This window comes from Rhododendron vialii, chromosome 8a, assembly GCF_030253575.1.
Source record: "Rhododendron vialii isolate Sample 1 chromosome 8a, ASM3025357v1".
In the NCBI taxonomy this organism is placed as follows: domain Eukaryota; kingdom Viridiplantae; phylum Streptophyta; class Magnoliopsida; order Ericales; family Ericaceae; genus Rhododendron; species Rhododendron vialii.
The window spans coordinates 13,082,897-13,103,046 of NC_080564.1; the positions used below are offsets into that span (position 1 = coordinate 13,082,897).

The following is a 20,150-nucleotide window of genomic DNA, read 5'->3' on the forward strand; positions in this document are numbered from 1 at the left end:
TTTACTTTTAGTACATGTTAGCATTTTGTTTTTTTTTAAACCTCATCGTATACTGATTCTTCCATTGCCTCTCTTTCAGCCGAGGGCATTGTTGCAGAGCTTCGGGAAAGGGCTATCCGAGCACGAATAACAGCTGCTTATGCCTTTCCTATCACGAGTCGGTATGCACCTGACCTGCTCGGATACAAACCGACTTACACCGGCTATTTGAAAAAGAGGCCGAGGCAGCAAGGTGTTCCTCAAGCAGGACGAGGGCGTGGCCGAGGGAGAAGCCGAGGAAGAGGAGAAGGGAGGGGAAGCGGAGGAGCTAGGGCGCCAAAAGACGGAGTGAGTGACTCTGGTCCCCGAGGTACAATCCGAGAAGAAATCGACAGGGAGACCCCAGAGAGGACGGGACTTAGCGACGAGATGAGCGGTCGTGGAAAGGAAGTGCTCAACCTGCGACGCCAGAGGCCACGAGGACGGGGCGCAGGCGTCACGATTGGCTCGCCGGGGGCCAGAACGTCGAGGGTAGTCCTCGTTTCTCCTTCAGAGCCTCCAGAGAAGAGGGCTCGGACCGAGGAAAAAGTCTTCGGACAAGGGAGGAGCGGGGAGCCGATCTTGATAGAAGAAATAGGAGTCAGAGGAGATGAGGGAGATGTGGAGAGCAAGAGGGAAACCGACACGGGGACCCGTGTTTCGGCGAGGGAGATCCCGTGGGCCCCCGAGGTTCGTCACTACGCAGGGCGCCTAATTCATCACGCCGATAGTGCATCTGCCAACATCGGGACGGCGTTTTTGGCTGCTTCGGTCGTGTATTCTTCCGAAGGACGCCCGAGCAGTGGAGGGTTGTACCGAGGATCTAACAGGAGAGATAGCGCAGGCACTTTTGAAAGTAAGTTGCTTTTTCTTTGACCCCTTGATTGAATGTTGGAATTTGATTATTTTTAATTGCATTGGTAGGCCGGCGCTCGTGGTAAGTGACCGATGCAAGGCACAAGAGCAGGAAATAGAGCTGCTGAAGAAGACCCTCGCTCAGAGAGAGGATGATCTGAAGGTGGCGAGGGAGACTTGTGACCTCTACTTAGCCGACTTTCAGAGGTGCGACCGGGAGCGGGTAGCGGCTGAGGGGAGGGCCACAAAGGCCGAGGAGGACGCTAACACCCTGAGGGTTGCTGGAGCCCGGGAGGTTGAATTTGCGAAGAATAAAGGCTACGATGAAGGCTGGGACGCAGCCGGAGTGGAATATAAGAAACAAGTCCGGGAGATAGAAGCCGAGCTCTTCAGAGATCGGTTCATGGACAGGCTTCGGTACGGCCACGAAGCCTTGGTAAATAAGCTTAATCTGCCAGAAGATTCCGAGCTTCGAACCGTGCCTAAGCCCCCTCCCGAAGAGCTCGTGCTGCCCGAGGAGGAGAGCGAGCAGGTGCCGAACCCAGAGCTTTAAGCGTCCGAGAAGCAAGCTGACCCTCGCGCCCCTGCTCCCGATGATGCATGGGAAACTCTATCCCTCATAACTTTGAAAACACTATAATCTTTTATTTGAATACAGTTAACTGGACGACTCCGGACATTTGGAGTTTGCCGTTCCAGGGTTTGTAAATGTTCGATACCGAAGCAATGCCTTTTTGTTTATGGTTTGACGCTAAAAACCCATAATGCTTTGTGAATGAATGCTTTCTTTTCCTGAATGTTATCTTTGAAATGCTTGTATGATTGGTTTGCTGCTTGGGTTACGATGCCCCTGCTTCGGTGAGGCTTGAAAAGTTGTATAAACAAGTTTAATCGAAGCATTAACCGAAGCTTTTTGCCAAGCAAAAAAGATGTTTAATCAGGGAAAAGTGACTTGATCCGAGGCCTCTGTGTTTAGGAGGGTCGGTACGAACCGAATCAGAAGCAAGTATTTATTGAATTTTGGATTGTCGCGCCCCTGCTTGTTAACAGAAATGAGCCTAACAAGTGGACGCGAAATAGTATTACTGCTTTGGGACGTAGGCCAGAGTCGCGAAGGGATATGGCTTCTGCCATAGGTTCGGGACGCAGCGAGTCCGAGCAGTGAGAGACTTTTGGCGGGTCGGTATAAGGGGCTTGGTAGGAAGCCGAGTATCCTTAAAGCGAGTGACCAGAAAACCAAACGACCTAAGAGGCCGGGGCGGCTTTGTGGGAGTTTTGTCCGAGGGTATCACCTACGGGAGAACAATATCCCTGAAGTCGGTGTAAAACGGTCCGGGCAAGAACGGACCGAGTGTAAGTAATTTAAACAAAAAAGGGTACACAGTGCTAAGAAGAGAAAATTCTCATTCAAACTTGTTGGAGTGCTGTCATTACATAAGCAAGTTGCCCTTGAAACTTAAAAGGAAATGCAATATAAAAGAAGATGTAATCATAAAAGAGATGAATTGGGCTTCAGTAACCGAGTACTATCCATAGAACTTCTTCAAGTTGTTTGCATTCCATGTTTTAGCAATGGGGGAACCATCCAACTTCTCCAATTTGTAGTTTCCTGATTTGAGGTGCTTGAGAACTCGGTAGGGGCCCTCCCAGTTGGGCATTAGCTTTCGCTTTTTGGACTTCTCCACCACTTTTTTTCAGACGAGATCGTCAGGCTTGAACGACCTAAGGTGGACGCTTCGGTTGTAGCCTTTTGCAACCTCCTGTTGGTACGATGCGAGCTTGATCCTTGCGTTGTCACGTTCCTCTTTGGCTAAGTCGAGGTCCGAAGCAATGCTGTTGTTGTTGACCGACTCATCAAAGTTTTCTATACGCATTGTCGGGAGTCCGACTTGGAGAGGGATGACCGCCTCCATTCCAAATGCCAAGGAGAAAGGAGTGCGACCAGTGGATCGCCGAGGCGTAGTACGGTAGCCCCAGAGTACCTTGGCTAGCTCTTTGGCCCACTTGCCTCGGCGTGATTCGAGTCGTCGCTTAAGTCCATATGAAATTGCTTTATTTGCAGCCTCGGCCTGTCCGTTGCCCTGGGGGTAAGCCAGAGTGGATGTATCCCATTTGATGCCGTACTCGTCTAATAGGGCTCGGTATTTCTGTCCGATAAACTGCCGTCCGTTGTCTGTAATAATGGCGAAAGGAACACCGAAGCGTGAAATGATATTTCGCCAAACGAAACGAATGATGTTTGCTTCTTCAATAGTTACCAAGGGTTCGGCCTCGATCCATTTCGAGAAATAGTCTGTGGCGGTCAGGAGGAACTTAAATCCTCCTGGGGCAACGGGGAGCTTACCGACGATATCCATGCCCCATTGGGAAAAAGGCCAGGGACTTGTGAGAGGGCTAAGATCCCGGGCTGGCTGGTGGATTATAAGAGCGAACATTTGACATTTCTTGCAGCGTTTGACGAACTCTTCAGAATCCTTCTTCATTGTCGGCCACCAATATCCTTGGGAAATGGCTCGGTGAGCGAGGGACCGCCGGCCGGAGTGGCAACCGCTATCGCCGGAGTGGAGCTCTTCAATGATGCCCTGTACTTGGTGTGGGTGTTCAATCAGTAGATATGGACCGGTAAATGATCTTTGGTAAAGCTTCCCGTTTGGACTGAGCCAGAAAAGAGCGGCCTTGTTTCGGAGTCGGTGAGATTCCTTTTTATCAGTGGGAAGGGAGTCATCTCGCAGGGAGAGGACAATTTCGTCCATCCAGCTCGGGCCAAGCTCTATGTTGAGTACTTCCTTATCTAGTACTTCAAGCTTAAAACTGGGCTTATCAATGGAATTGAAGGAGATGGAACGATGTCCTGTAGATGAGCATGCCGATGTGAGCCCAGCAAGGGAGTCGGCGTGGGCGTTCTGTTCCCTGGAGATGTGCTCGACTCTGATTGCTTTGAAGCGTTGAATGAGCTGGACTGCAGCGCTGAGGTAGGTACGCATGCGGCCATCCCGAGCTTCATATTCCTCGGAGAGTTGGTTAACCACCAATTGGGAATCGCTGTAAACCACGAGTTCTTCAATGCCAATTGCTTCGGCAGTCTTGAGTCCCGAGATGAGTGCTTCATATTCGACCTCGTTGTTAGAGGCTGGGAAGTTGATGGATAGTGAGCTTTCGTGTAGGACACCGGAGGGCGAGAGGAGAACGACGCCTGCACCTACGCCTCTGCTGTTGGAGGCGCCATCGACGTACATTTTCCAAACGTCGCCATGAAAAAGCTGCCAGGCTGTGCTAGGGTTGGCGTGGAGTACTGCCTCGGTGTTCGGGGTGGGAGCTGAAGTGGGTGTGTTGGGCGGCGTAAGCTTGGCGAGCACCTGGGCTTTTATTGTTGTCCGGGGCTGAAAATGGATTTCGAAATTGGCAAGCTCAACGGCCCATTGTGAGAGATTCGGTTGGAAAGGTCGGCCTTCCGGAGAAGAGATTTGAGGGGGTACTCGGTCAGGATGATGATGCGAAGCGACTGAAAGTACGGGGCAAGCTTTCAAGAGGCTGAGATAAGGGCGAGCACGAGCTTCTCCAGGGGGAGGTAACGTGTCTCGGCGGGAGTCATGGTTTTGCTGGAGTAATAGATTGGCTGGTGCTCCCGGTCCTCCTAGCGGACGAGCACCGAGCTTATAGCATGCGGAGAGACAACTAGGTAGAGGAACAGGTCTTCCTGGTTCCGAGGGGTGACGAGGAGTGGAGCCTTGGAAAGATACTCCTTAAGTCGTTGGAAGGCTCGGTCACAGTCTTCTGTCCAATTGAAGCTTCGTCGGCTGCCCTTTAGGAGTGCGAAGAATGGCTGACATTTGTCCGAAGAACGACTTATAAACCAATTCAGGGCTGCAGCCATGCCAGTCAAACGCTGAACATCACGCTTGTTGTGGGGAGCCGAGAGCTGATCAATAGCGAGAATCTGGGAAGGATCGGCTTCTATACCGCGTCGAGAAACGAGATGGCCAAGAAATTTGCCGGAGCCGACACCGAAGACACACTTATCGGCATTGAGGCGGAGCTTGTGTTTCTTGAGTATCTCGAAGACATCGGCGAGGTGAGTTAGATGATCACTGGCGCGCATGCTTTTGACCACCATGTCGTCAATGTAAGACAGCATAGTGTCGCCTAGTAACCGCTCGAACATTTTGGTTATCATTCGCTGGAAAGTGGCCCCGGCATTCTTTAAACCGAAAGGCATAACAAGGTACCCGAAGGTGCCATGGGGGGTGATGAAGGCCGTGTTCTCGACATCGCCTTTGCTCATGGCAATCTGGTGATAGCCCCGGTAGGCATCCAAGAAGCTGAGTCGCTCGTGTCCGGAGGTGGCGTCGACGAGCTGGTCGATACGAGGAAGGGGAAAGAAGTCTTTTGGGCAGGCGTCGTTGAGGTTTAAGTAATCGACGCAGACCCGCCATTTGCCGTTCTTTTTCTTGACTACAATAGTGTTGGCCAGCCACTTGGGGTACTGAACTTCTCTAATTGCTCCTGCGTTCAGGAGCCGGTTGACTTCTTCAATAACGGCCTCGGAGTGAACAGAAGAGGACCATCGTGCCTTTTGTACAACCGGGCGCTTGTCTCGGTCGATGTTGAGTTCGTGGCAAATGAAGGAGGGGTTGACCCCGGGCATCTCATATGGGGTCCAAGCGAACACTTCGATGTTCCGCTTGAGAAAAGCTACCGTCTCATGTCGATCAGTATCACAAAGTGAGGAACTGACAAGGAAGAAGCGAAAATCGTCTTCTGTTATTGGGATGCTGGCCACGTCTTCTACGGTCTTGTCGTTAGCGGGTCTACCGAAGTCCTCCAAAATTGGGGTCTCGGGAACTTCAATGAGATTAACCCGGGGGGGTCTGTTTATTACTTCGGACGGCGTTGACGTAGCACTTCTTTGCCGCAGTTTGATCTCCGTACAAGTCTTCCTGGCGCCCGAGAGTTCCAATGAAACGGACCACTTGGTGATAGGTGGAGGCAATCGCCTTAAGCCTATGCAGCCAGGTGCGTCCGACAATTGCGTTGTAAGGGCTAGGGACGTTAACTACCACAAATTCCATTTCAAGAGTTACCGAACCGGCACGGACAGGAAGAGTGATCATACCGATGGGCCAGACCGGTGCTCCGTTGAAGCCGATAAGAGGAACTTCGGAGGGACGGAGATCGGTGTCGGGAATCTTCAGATCCTTGAACAGAGAGTAGTGCATGACTTTGGCCGAGCTGCCCTGGTCCACGAGGACGCGACGGACGTTGAAAGTTCCGATGCATAGTGTGACTACGAGGGCGTCATTGTGGGGAAGTTGGATGCGGTCGAGATCCTTTTCTGTGAAAGTGATCGTCCATTTGGAACCGTCATCGGTTCTGGGGCATTTCGGTTCTGGACCGACCAACATGACCCGCTTAGAGGAGGAGGCCTCGTTCAGCTCGTCCAGGATGATGCAAGCGGCCTCAGAGTTTAGCGGACCGTGTATAACGTGGATCGTCTGGACCCTTCCTCGGTGTTGTTTCGGTTCGTTGTGCCCAAGCCGTTGTCTTCTCGTGATCGACGAAGTTGCCGAGGTGGCCACCCGCAACAAACTGCTCCAAGTAGGCCTTGAAGGGCTTGCATGCTGTGGTGAAGTGACCCTGCTCGTTGTGGTAACTGCATCGGACGATGGAATTCTTGATTTTCCCATTTTCGGTTTCTAGCTTTTGATTTGGGAAGGAGAAAAAAGGCTGATCCTTCACTTGATCGATGATCCGGTAGATAGGAATGGTGAAGACGGTTTTCTCGGCGTTGAAATCACTTGGCTTCGGTCCTCTTCTCTGCGATTACTTGATGGTGTTGACCTGTTTCTTTGGCGCTGGGACAGGTGCGGGGACCGGTGTGGATACCGAGGCGTTTAACGTCTTTGAACTCGTAGGTTTCCCGATGCCTCTCTCCGCCTTGGACTCGATGAGCTGACACCAACCCTCAATACGAATCATAAGGTCTTTCATAGAGTTTGGCTTATGTCGGGCGAGGTCGTCATAGACTTGCTCGTCCTGTGAGGTAAGACCGAGCTTGAATCCTTGGGCCGAGATGACACCATCGCAACCCTCGATCTCATTGAATAGTTCCCAGTAACGACCGGCGTACTGTCGGAGCGTTTCGTCGTTCCTCTTGCGGAGGGCCAGAAGGGAGTCGATCTCCTTCTCGTGCTTATTACTAGTTACGAACCGGGCCATGAAGGCATCACAGAGGGAATCGAACGAGGAAATTGACCGAACTGGGCCATGAAGGCATCACAAGAAGGCATCATCCGAGGGTTCGTTCCAAAGAAACAAAGACATGACGAGCTTGTACTGAACCAAATGAGTGTATGCCTCGGTCTTGCCGTTGTATTTGGCAAACTTGGGTTGGGTGAATCCCTTGGGGGGGTAACCGAATCGATCTCTCTCGTAAAGGGGGAGGTCGTGAGTCGTGTAAGTCGTGCGTCGCGATGAGGTCGGATCGAACGGTCGAGACCGTCTGGACGCTCAGTCGTTGTACGCTTCTTGGGGACAAGTTTGTCCAATCGTTCATATTCCTTTCTCTTTGGATCGACACTAACCAATTTCCTGGGAAAGCGTTCTTGGCGGTGATGGCGGTAGTTGTCCCGAGCGGAAGGCTCAAGGCGCTCAGTGATCGGCCTCCTGCTGTTTGCGCCACCGGGGTTTATGACGATGGGGCTTCTGGCTCCGAGGCCCTTCAGGCGCTCGCGGTATCCCCTGGTCTGGATCTCCATAAGGCCGTCATCTCCCCTGGCTGCCCTTGTGAGGCTAGGGGTAGATTCTCGGCCTGTCTTGCCCACTTAGACCGAGTGAGTGGAGAAGGCAGAGACGCTCCTAGCACCGAGCCGCTCGAAGGCCGATGGTCTCCTTTGAAGTTGCACAGGGGAGCGGGAGCGGTCCCTGTGCGACGTGTCTTTTGGGGCTCGAGTGTTCGCTGCTCTTGGTGACTCGAGACGATCCTTGACTGAGCGGTGGGGTCTATGTTCTAGCAGGTGACCGACTTCGTGACTGCGAGGGGGGGTGTGACGGCCCCTCTTTCCGCCGCGACTCCCAGAGGAATGAGACGGGGAGATTTGGAGGAGGTGTTTGATCTCCGCCAACTCATCTTGGACATGTCTGTCGCGCTCCATCACCGTCGTGAGATCATCGATTTTCCGCTCAAGATGGCGGATGTAGGAGTGGAGCTCGGAGGATGAGCTTGCGTCTGGAACTGAAGCTCCGGCGCTAATTCCGACGGATATATGGGTCTTTCCTAGGGCGGCCGCTCCGCCGGAAGCCAGGTTGTGATCCACGAGGGAACCGAGCCCATGGGCGGTACCACCGTGATGCGTGTCGTCGATTTCAACCATGTTCGATTCAGGAACACTGAATGGAGCAGAAAAAGAGGAGGAGGTAGAAGCCGAAAGGGTGGCTAGGTCCCCAGCAGAGTCGCCAATTGTAGGGGTTCGATTTGGAGGGACCTTGACCTAAGTTAGTATTCTTCTTCCGTTGCTCTGCTCCCCCGCCTCTGAACCTACAACAAGTTGCTAGGGCTGGAATAGCCCAGTGACTCTCCGACGATCAAGTTAGATCTCAGGGGAGGATATAGATCTAGGGTTAGGGAAAGATGGCTTACCTCTTTAGGTTAGAATCCCTTTGTATTTATAGACCTAGGTTTGCTTGGCCTCCAAGCTAGCGCGTGAAGGATACGCTCAGGTAACCGTCTCAGATGACATCATGGATGATGCATCGGATAAGGCGGTTACGGAGCACATGGCCAGACCTAGCCTAGATGATCCTTTCTGCCACGTATCGCTCTTGGTCCCCTCTTGTTATGCTACATTCTTTTCAAGAGGCCCTAACGGAATGCTTACTTCGGTACTTTACCGAAGTATTAACAGGAGATTTGTTACCGAGCGAATAAATGAAGGATATATGCCGTGGCCCGCCTGTACTGTCCTATGGATGGTACCAACATGAGACATCGGTTAATGGTGGTTTGGCCAGGTTAACGAGGCCATAACCGAATCCTCCACAGAGTGCAAAACAAAATCCCACCTCACTTTCTCTCTCTAAACCTCCATGGATGGAGCTTTTAAGCTTTCTCTTTATCTCTCTTTATTTCTTGCTGGGTTGTAGTGTAAGAGCAGTAGGAAGCGTGGTTGCTGCGCTCGGTTTGTTGTTTGTATAAATCGTTGGATCAGAAAATGGGTGTTGTAAATTGTAATGCTTTCTGACTAGATTGACTCAGAAAGCAGTGAAGTTTGAGTGGACGGATGCTTGTGAGCAGAGTTTTCAAAAGCTGAAGGCTAGATTGGTGACTGCTCCAGTTTTGACTATTCCTTTTGGCGCGGGAGACTTTGTTATCTATAGTGATGCTTCACACCAAGGTTTGGGATGTGTGTTGATGCAGCGCGAAAAGGTTATTGCTTATGCTTCGAGACAATTAAAGAACCATGAACGCGATTATCCAACTCATGATTTGGAGTTAGCGGCAGTTGTGTTTGCACTAAAGTTGTGGAGACATTATTTATATGGTGAAGCTTGTGAGATCTTTACCGACCATCAAAGTTTGAAATATTTGTTTACACAGAAGGACTTGAACTTGAAACAGAGACGATGGATGGAGTTAATTAACGATTATGATTGCAGTATTCATTACCATCCGGGAAAAGCGAATGTTGTGGCAGATGCTCTGAGTAGAAAATCTTCAGGTAGATTGGCATGTGTGCAATGTACTCGTGTTGATATTTTTACCGAGTTGAATTTGATGGGTGTGCAATTAGCCTTGACAAATACTAATGCTTTGATAGCTGATTTTAGAGTGAGACCTCTATTAATTGATTGGATTCGGGAGACTCAATATCGAGATCGGAAGTTGAAGAAATTTATCGATGGAGTGAGAGATGGGACGCGGACAGACTTTGTTATTCGGGATGGGTTATTGTTATTTGAAAATCGATTGTGTGTACCTAGAGACCAAGCTTTGAAGAGAGAGATTTTGGAGGAGGCGCATAGTTCAACTTATACTATGCATCCGGGTAGTACAAAAATGTATCGCGATCTTAGAGAGCACTATTGGTGGATTGGGATGAAGAGGGAGATAGCTCAGTTTGTGGCTCGATGTTTGGTTTGTCAACAAGTAAAGGCCGAGCATCAACGACCCACAAGTTTATTGCAACCTCTTCCTATTCCTATATGGAAGTGGGAGCATATTACGATGGACTTTGTGAGTGGACTTCCTTGTTCTCAAAAAGGCTATGATTCTATTTGGGTGATTGTGGATCGGTTGACTAAATCTGCGCATTTTCTACCTGTCAATATGACTTATACGATTGATAAGTATGCTAAATTGTATGTTGATGAGATTATCCGTTTGCACGGGGGCCCAGTGTCGATTGTTGCTGATCGGGATCCTAGATTTACTTCCAGATTTTGGCCGAGTTTGCAACAAGCTATGGGTACTACTTTGAAGTTTAGTACAGCTTTTCACCCTCAGACCGATGGGCAATCTGAGCGAACTATTCAAATTTTGGAGGATATGTTGCGTGCTTGTGTATTGGACTTCAAAGGCAGTTGGGATGCTTATATGTCGTTGATGGAATTTGCTTATAATAATAGCTATCAGACTAGCATTGGCATGGCACCCTTTGAAGCCTTGAATGGCCGAAGGTCTAGAACTCCTGTATGTTGGAGTGAAGTTGGGGAAAGGTGGTTGTCAAAACCAGAGTTGGTTCAAGTCACTGTCGATAAAATTAAAGTTGTTAGAGATCACTTGAAAATTGCACAAAGTCGCCAGAAAAGTTATGCAGATAAGCAGATGAGAGACTTAGAATTCGCAGTGGGTGATTGGGTGTTTCTTCGAGTATCACCATGGAAAGGGGTTATGAGGTTCAAAAAGAAAGGCAAGTTGAGTCCACGATATATTGGGCCATATGAGATCATTGAGCGGATTGAGTCTACGGCGTATCGCTTGGCATTGCACCGGAGTTGAGCCGACTCCATGATGTGTTTCATGTCTCCATGTTACGAAAGTATATTGCGGATCCGTCTCATGTGTTGACTTCTGAGCCGATAGAGCTAAAAGAGGATCTAACTTACATAGAGCAACCCGTGAAAATTTCAGATCACAGAGATCAAGTTTTGCGCAATAAGACCATCCCGTTGGTGAAAGTTTTGTGGAGAAGTCACGCGGTTGAGGCGGCAACTTGGGAGACTGAGGAAAGTATGAGAGCTCAATATCCACATCTATTTCCATAAAGTAAGTGAATTTCGGGGTGAAGTTCTTTTAACGGGAGGATAATTGTGAGAATAATTGTGAGACTCGGTTCTTTAAAAATAACAAGTAAAAAAAAAAGTATAAAGAAAAGTGAGTCTATTTTTTTTTATGTAGACCTCAATGTGATTTCCTAGAACTATTGGGTTTAAGGTGTAAAATAAAAAAAAGGCATGTGCTGTGTGTGCACGTGGAGAGCCCTTGTTGTGCATGTGTGTGATACAAATCTAGTGGAAAATAAAAAATAGAAAAAAGAGAAAGAAGAAGAAATCGTACAGGAGAAGAAAAAAAAAAAGAAGGCGCAGTGAGAGGCAGCGAGGAAGATAGGATTAACGATAACAGAAGTTCTAATCTCGGAAGGTAATTCTTAGTTGTTGTTTTTTCCCCATATTGATCAGTAACATATCTTGTAATTGAATTGAGTGATTTTGGGATTTTGAGAATCAATTGGGTTCTAAGTACTCCTAACTAGGGCTATTCCTTGTTCCTTTTCTCTACTGGAATTGTTAGTTGTGATTGCAGGTATTCTTAGTCTCTCTTTTAGGTGAATATGAAATATTTGATTTTGGGGTTAAATTTTGATTAAATTGGTTAACGAGGAGAAGCGGGGGAAAAGGAAAAAAAAAAAAGGGAACCGAATAGGGGCAGTGTTGTTGCCGTTGTTTGTTGTTGCTGCTAAAAGTTGCTAATGACTACTTTGGAAAAATTATCCTGCGTGAGGGAGTTATTAATTTATCTTGCACCTAGGTTGAAAACATTTCTAATGGGGTCTAGTAAAGCTTTGTGATGGCTGTAAAAGAATGCTGGAAATAGTTTTTGGATGTTAAAACTGTGAGTAATAGGTGCTGGAATTTTTATTAGTTGCTGGAAATTCGAATCCTGTGTTGAAAAATGGATTTTAGGTTGTTGAAACTGATGTTTTATGTCTGAAACTGTTATTTAGGTGCAGGAATTAAATGCCGGATATTGGGAATTGATTGTATATGGTGAAAATCTGAATCTAAGTGTTGAAATATTCATTTAAGGTTGTTATAGCTGAAAATCATGTGCTACACTTGATTGTGGGAAGGAGTATTTGAGTTATTGTTTGTTATTTCCTTTCAATTGGAACTCCATATTCACATGTGTGGATTTATGTGTTACTCGTCAGGTTCGGAAGCAACAACGAGTACCGTTACTCCACGTAGGGAGTGAGCTCGTGTCGGTACTTTTTTGGCTGGACCTCGAGGTGGGTGTTCTTATTTTTAATAGCAAAAGATGTGACACAGTGTAGAGTTATTTTTCTTATTGAAATGGTTAATATTTGGCTTGAGCTCCTAAGCGAGAATATGATCGTAGCCTTAGTGGCGTTATAATATGGCCTTAGTGGCATTATTGAATATTGCCTTAGTGGCGCGAATAAATATTGCCTTCGTGGCGTGACGACTATTGCCTTAGTGGCGTAAAGAGTATTGCCTTAGTGGCGTAGATATGGAAATTGCCTTAGTGGCCTTATAAAATTGCCTTAGTGGCGTTATGAGTATTACGTAACGGAAAGTTATTGTGAGGCTGAATAATCTTGTTTAAATTGTTTGATAGCACTTGTCTTTATTGCTTCTCTTATTACGAATAAGAACATTCACTGAGCATGTTGATAGCTCACACCCCCACAGTGTTTTCTTTTCAAGTGCGTGACGGCACGCGGGTCCACTACAGAGTCTAGACAGGAGTTATGTATATAGAAGTCTAGCTTTTTGACTCTTTTGATTATGTGCCTATTTTTGGAGCATGTATATGTTGTAAATATATGTGGGCACGTCTTGTATGACAGTTATTTCAGTATATATGCAAGTTAAGTTTTTTTTTTTATGAGTTAGATACTTGGCTGGTGTTTTTATTTACTGTTTGAGCAGGGCCAAGGTGTGGGTCCATCCCATTTGGAAAATAGTTTAGCGTGGTATTTTTCGGGATGGGGTGTGACAATTTTGGTATCAGAGCCTATGGTTATTAGGTTCTGTAGACATTTGTGAGTCTAGAACTTGCAGTGGGCCATAGGGAGTCAGTTGAGTGGGTGGTTAGCCTATCTTTGCATGCGTGATAAATATTGAACTGCAATGATATTTGTTGCTTATCTTGAGTTCAATGGCAGATAAGTTATGGATGGTCAGGAGAAAGATTCAGGGGGTCAAGCGGGTCAAAGTGAACTTAATACTCAAAGTCAATCAGATATCTTGCAGGCTCTTGCACGGATTATTGAGTTTCAAACTGGTGCACAAGCAAGCTCATCAAATCAGCCGCGTAGTACAATCCATGAACAGTTTATGAAACTTCAACCTCCAACATTCTCTGGTGGTGTGGAACCATTGGAAGCAGAGGAGTGGTTAAAGAGGATGGAGTCTATTTTTGATGTCATGAGTGTTTCTGATGATCAAAAAGTTACTCTTGCCCCTTTCATGTTAAAAGATCAAGCTCGATTTTTGTGGGAAGCTACTAAAGGGTTGCTGACTACACCAGCAATTGGGGAACTACAGCCTCCAGTGCCGAAAAAAGTTACTTGGAAAGAATTTATCGCGGCCTTCAATGAGCAATACTTTCCTCTATTGTATCGATATGATATGGAGCATGAGTTTTCAAGTTTGAGGCAAGGAAGTATGTCTGTTGCTGAATATGATGCTAAGTTCATCAAATTATCTCGGTTTGCACCAGACTTAATCCATACAGAGGATGCTAAGTGTAGAAGATTTCAGTTTGGTTTGGATCCCGACATTCGAGCTGGAGTTGCTACTCATGAAGCAAAGAGATATTCTGACTTGGTACACAAATCAAAGATTTCAGAAAAGAGTGTTAATGAGAAGAAAGAAAGGCAAACACAATATAGGAAGGGTCGATTTGAGGCTGGATCAGCTAGACAAAGGTTTCAGGGATCTCAATTGAGCGGAGTTTAGGGTAGGCCACAACAAAATGTTCCATTTGGTGGTCACCAGGGGAGTTCTCAGAAGCAACAACCTAGACAATAAACCAGTGTTTCCTCAGGTAGTGGTACACGAGATATTACCTGTTTCTGTTGTGGAGCGAGTGGGCATGTGGCACGAGACTGTAAGGGAAAACAATAAGAGAGATGTTATCGTTGCAACCAACCTGGGCACAAGATTCGTGATTGTCCTGTGACATCTGTTTCTTCTCCGTCAGTGGGTAGTGTGGCTGGTGGCAGTACAGCTTCATCTAGGACTCCTCAGAGAGGTGGAGGATCTTCCAGTGGACCTCGCACTCAGGCCAGGGTATTTGATATGACTCGGCAAGATGCTCAGGTGACACCTGATGTTGTTATAGGTACACTTAATGTTTCTAGTATGGATGCACATATTTTAATTGATCCTGGCTCTACTCATTCGTATGTGTCCCTATCATTTGGCATGCATTTAAATCAGCCCCTTACATTATTAGATCATTGCTTATTTGTGTCTACTCCTATTGGGGAAGTAGTGTTAGTAGATGTGACATATAGGGGTTGTGTGCTACACGTGGGTGAAAAAGAATTACTTGTGAATTTAGTGCCTCTTGACATACATGATTTTGATATAATATTGGGCATGGATTGGTTGGCATCATATCATGCTTCTATAGATTGTTTCAAGAAAGAGGTAACATTTCGGGTTCCTAATGAATCTGAGGTTAAATTTTGTGGCGAGCGAAATGTTACTCCTACTTGTCCTATCAGCAATTGGCGAACCATAGTTATGTAACGACATGATAAGCTTACCCCTTTGTTGTAGTTATTGGGATGCATACTAGGTACATAACTTAGGTGTATCTGCGACAGCAAAAGGAAGTGATCTCACGGGACAGGACACAGCTAGCAGTTGGGGAGGAAAAATCTCGCGGATGAGATTTTAGACCACATGATAGGATAATGGATAGTAATAAATCATTTTATGTGGAAAATCTCTGTTTTACTTCTTCGTACCATATTTATCATGCTGTTTGCTAACTATAAAGTAAGAGGAGTGGTTGGATTGGATTATTTTATTGGGTGATTTATCACTCGTGGATATGTTTGTATCCTGGTAAATCGATTGCTTCGGCGATCAATTTGCCAGAGGGCGCAAGATTCAACGGAGGGGATTCAATGATGGTGCAGTTTGACACGGAGAGAATATCAGAAACAAAGATCGAGTATGCTTGGAATCCGTATCAAGCCTAGAGTTGGCTCTGAAGTCAATGTATTTTGAATCAGTAAATTTATCTTAAGATTGTAATAGCTAAACTTTATTTTGGAAAATTATATTTATTTAGCAAATTTTCTTAAGATTTTATTTTCTATTGCTCCCGGAAAATCAGGGCGTTACATGTAAACCGATCAACGCGGTCAAATAGTTCTCGTTCGAAGACGATGTGATAGGCCTTGACAATCGTGGGAGAAGAGATCGAGGTCATCGAAGAGGTTACCCAGGAAATTAAGTACCTGTGTTGAAAGATGATTTTTTTTCCTTCCTCGTCTAGGCTACGATCAGAGATAAGTTGGAAAGGGTAGGATCATTATGTGAACGTACCATGAGAAAACTTAAGTCTTGCATGTATGACTAGCAGTTAGGGCTAATTGTAGTAATCACGTGTTTGGCCATGTGCACTTTTTGCATAGACATGTAGTACTTTTTGCATAAATACTTTCAATTGTTTTGTTTAAAAAAAGAAGGAAAAGGGAATATTTGCATGTCATTGTATAGAAAAATTCAAATTTTGTTTTGTTCTCGCAACTTCAAAATTCTTGCCACATTTCCGTAATTAGAAACCCCCTAACTTCGTATAAACCCCAATGCCAACATCAACGCCGCCCACGTCATCAACATGCTTATGTCAATCTCAAGGTCAATGCAACACAAAGCCAAATGAGATACCAAGTAACATGGAGGTTATGCAACTTCTACAAGCGATTGCCACATCGACTATTTCGACATGCACTCCAACCTCAAGCATTGTAGACTCCTCAAAATAGTAGATCGAAGAATAAAAGCATGATTCTGTTAGAGATACGCAATCGTCACCCAACTATATACACTGCAAACTACATCCGACGACGACACCATCGTAGTTCAAACAGATCAAGAAGAGTTCAAGGTCATGAATAATCAAGAAAGCGGCGACAATTCTCTTGGAGAAGGTTCTATTGTTTTAAGGGGGATAGAAGAGCTCTTGCCAGTTATTCATCTAAACTCTACTTCTCATTCAATTGGTTTTATCCAAACTGCTCACTATTTCTGATCTCACTTTACACTTTTTACAATCACCTTCATTGTGACTCTTCACTATTAAAACTATGAATTCAATTCAACCCCAAATCGTTGAACTCCTTGTGAATTCCAAACACCGAATCCTTGTGACATTTTGTGAGTTGGTTATTCGTAAAGATCATCTGATCCCACCTTTCTTAATTTGACTAGATTTGATTGTGAAGTCAACTTTTTACTCAATTATGAGTCTAAACTTGCTAATTCCTTGCATACTGCATTCTTAGAGCAATCCTCGTCAAACTTGGACAAGTGCACTCTCAACAAATTTTAAGTAATCCTTGTTAAAAGTCGTTTAGGGTCCATTTGAAACCTTCAATTCTTTTGATGTCATAGTAAGACGTGTCTCCGACCTTTCAAAACACTCAATTTGCATTCCTAATTCGATTTTCAATGTCGGAGTTGTCAAGTCCTTGAACTCACATATTGTTGTTATGCTTCACTTTCTTGAAGCTTTGTATCCTGTCTTGAGCTAGTAAGATCCAATCATCGTTCTATCAATGACTTTTTCTATTTCAAAAATGGACTAATAAGCCATTGATTATTTTTCAATTGTGCCCAATATATTTTTAGATAACCAGAGTTAGATGCTTGTTTTGAAACGCGTATGGCCAACGTCGCACAAAACAAATATCTGGTTCAATCTCATCGTTGGACCTTGTAATCCTTTCAGAACCTATCGCAGTAAATTTATATTTTTGGTATGAGAATCCTTGTTTATTCCATAGCAATATTTGGAAGCCCAAGTATTTGTGTGTTCCATTCACATGTTAGACTTTTTATCAGCACTATTCCAATGATGAAATTCTTCAAATCCAAATCATTAAGATACTTTGGTTAACTTAATTCTCATTGTTCTGATGTTCCAACTCCAACTCAAACCTAATTGAACCTCAATTCGTGGAAGAGGAACTATTCGTACTTTCTATTTGGTGCCATGACCTTTGGACTTTTGGCTCATGTTGAGACCTTTTGAACATTTTTTGTAATCTTCTCATTCCTTTTGGAGAAAAGTATCATCCACCATCTAACAGGCAAGGAATCTTACATTAGACTCTACATCAACGAGATTATTCGATTGCATGGAGTGCCGGCATCTAGAGTTTCTGATCGAGACCCCCACTTCACCTCTAACTTTTGGGGAAGCCTACAGAAAGCATTGGGAACAGATATTCGCCTGAGCACAACTTTTCACCTTCAAATTGATGGACAATCTGAGAGGACGATTCAAACCCTGGAGGACATGCTTCGAGCTTGTGTATTGGATTTTAAAGGAAGTTGGGAGAGACACCTACAGCTAGTGAAGTGTGCCTATAACAACCGTTACCAAGCTAGCATCGGGATGACCCCTTATGAAGCAATGTATGGACAACCATGCCGATCACCCATCTATTGGACCAAGGTTAGAGAAGATGCTCTGCTTGGATCTGAGCTAGTCCGAGAAACTACTGAGAAGGTAAAGGTGATCAGGGAGCGACTTTTGACTGCGCAGAACAGACGAAAGAGTTATGCTGACAAGAGAGTAAGGCCTTTGACATTTAATGTGGGAGACCATGTGTTCTTGAAAATCAAGCCGGGCCGTGGGACCATCTGATTTGGCAAGAAAGGGAAATTATCGCCTCACTGCATTGGTCTGTTCAAAATCTTGGAGCAAATTGGAGAAGTAGCCTATCGCCTCGCTTTACCGCCGCAGATCGCCAAAGTTCACAACGTCTTTCATGTTTCTATGCTGTGGAAATATATGACCCATCCCACCCATGTGCTTAATTAGGAGGAAGTCACACTGGATGAGGATACTACTTTTGAAGAGCAACCAGTGAAAATTTAAAATCGTGGAGAAAAGGTTACCTAATGACAAACAATCAAAACTACTCAGAGTCTTATGGAGGCACCGAGGACTAGAGGAATCAACTTGGGAGTGTGAGGACACAATGAAGGCCAATTATCCATAGCAGTTTCAAATCGAAGCTACGTCTTAATTTCGAGGACGAAATTGTTTTAAGGGGGATAGATTGTAAAGACCCGGTATTTTTAATAAATAATAACAATCATCAAAACAAAAATATTATTTTTTCTCGTTAGTTTATTAATGCGAAAAAATTATTTATGTCATCACACTAAATTTTAATTCCATAATTGATTGTGCTTGCGCGTGTCCGATGAAATAATTCTTTATTGTATGCATGTGTGTACACTGGATCATTTTACCCAAACCTTAACCTAACTAAATCCTAAATTAGAATCCTAACCAAACTATTACCAAACCCATACTCCACCATCACCTCACATCTCATTTCCCCTTATTTCCAGCCGAAACCCTCACCCTCTCCCTGTCATTTTTCAGGCTCCAAAATCCCCTATTCCCTCCATAAAACCCTTTCCTTGCAACACCACATTTTTCCCCATTGGATATTAGCCCTCATGGAATCCAAAACCCAATTTAAAACCCTCCCTTCATCCATTTTATTTTTTTCCCAGCCTTCCTCCCATTTCTGCAGAGAGAGAGAGAGAGAGAAAGAGAGAGAGAGAGAGGGCAGCCGAACACCATAACCTCCGGTCGCCGCTCATCCTCCTACCGCCGGCAGTCACTACCTCCTCGCCACCACCTCCAACCAGACCACCTCTTTCGGTCCACCACCCCACTGCTGTGTTCTCTCCGTCCCACCTAGAACCATCGTAACCTCCTCCTCTTTCGTACATCATCATCTCCACCATCAACTGGCCACTCCACCACCGGACCCACCTCCTCCAGCCGAGCTCACCTCACCACCGAGCTCCGCCGTCATTTCGGACCCACCTCCACCAGCCGGGTCACCATCACCCTGTAGCTCCACTGCCACGTACCGAACTCCATCGCCGCTCCGAACCTCTCAGTAAATCGTTTCGTCGGACGCGAGGTAGTTCGGAACTCACCTCCCTAAGTATATATCACATGTCTATATTGATTTTAGCGTTTCAATATAATTGTATTCGAATTCGACGTCGCCGGTCGAGTCCGGCCGGACACCCTGATTTTTTCGACGAAACACAGCCACTGGACTTTGAAATTTTCTTGGATTAATTATAGTTTGGTCCCCTGAGTTCGTTTAGCTTATGAATCCAACCCTTGAGTATTAAAATCTAATAATGTTAGCCCTCAAAGTTAATTAGTTTTGGTTCAATCTGAATTTTATTGCATAATTAGTTATCTCATGAATAGTGTACCAAATGAATAACTTCATCGCATGGTAGTGTACCGGGTAATAAATTTTATCGCATGATTAATTTTTATGGCATTATTAGTTGTATCGTAAATTTTATTTTATCGTTCGGTTAAACATTATTAGCATGTTAGCTTGTATTGTGAAAATGTGGATTGTGTAAAATGTTGTTGTATTGATAGATTGGACAAATAGGTTCCCGGGGTTGGTTGCGATGTGCAGATTTAACATATTAGATGTGAAAGTAGGTTTAATGGAAAATGGAAAATGGATAATGTGAGAGGATGTGATCTTGGATTCTGGGCAATTTTGGTTTAGAACCCGTGGTGATGTATTGTTGATGAATGATTGGTGGTGATTTGTTGAAAGTATGGATTTACGAACCCAGGATACGGCATGGTAGTGGTCGGCTCTCGGATGTTGGGACAGGACATAAGGGTGGCATTGTGGTTGTGTCATAACCCAGGCTAGACAGCACTTGAGCATTGCCGGTGAAGTTCAACCTGGGCTAGACGGCGCTTGAGCGTTGCTGGTGAA

At 45.5% G+C, this 20,150-nt stretch overlaps 2 protein-coding genes across 2 annotated transcripts; one reads left to right on the top strand and one right to left on the bottom strand.

The window, feature by feature from the left end:
• Positions 1 to 1,955: 1,955 nt before the first annotated feature.
• Positions 1,956 to 3,230, bottom strand: LOC131298571 (uncharacterized). The gene is made up of 2 exons (XM_058324053.1): positions 2,856 to 3,230; positions 1,956 to 2,165 (listed from the first exon to the last, which is right to left on the bottom strand). Exons 1-2 carry the CDS (start codon positions 3,228 to 3,230, stop codon positions 1,956 to 1,958), a joined length of 585 nt encoding a protein of 194 aa, XP_058180036.1.
• Positions 3,231 to 13,284: 10,054 nt separating this feature from the next.
• On the top strand, positions 13,285 to 14,073 carry LOC131298572 (uncharacterized). The gene has a single exon (XM_058324055.1). It carries the CDS (start codon positions 13,285 to 13,287, stop codon positions 14,071 to 14,073), a length of 789 nt encoding a protein of 262 aa, XP_058180038.1.
• The last annotated feature ends 6,077 nt before the right edge of the window (positions 14,074 to 20,150 follow it).

Bases quoted from the DNA above. Each gene is read 5' to 3' on its own strand.
- LOC131298571 (XM_058324053.1), bottom strand. From the start codon at position 3,230: ATGGATATCGTCGGTAAGCTCCCCGTTGCCCCAGGAGGATTTAAGTTC. The intron at 2,166-2,855 runs GTACTCTGGGGC...GTTCTCCCGTAG, and splicing joins GGGCCAAAGAGCTAGCCAAG to GTGATACCCTCGGACAAAAC.
- LOC131298572 (XM_058324055.1), top strand. From the start codon at position 13,285: ATGGATGGTCAGGAGAAAGATTCAGGGGGTCAAGCGGGTCAAAGTGAA.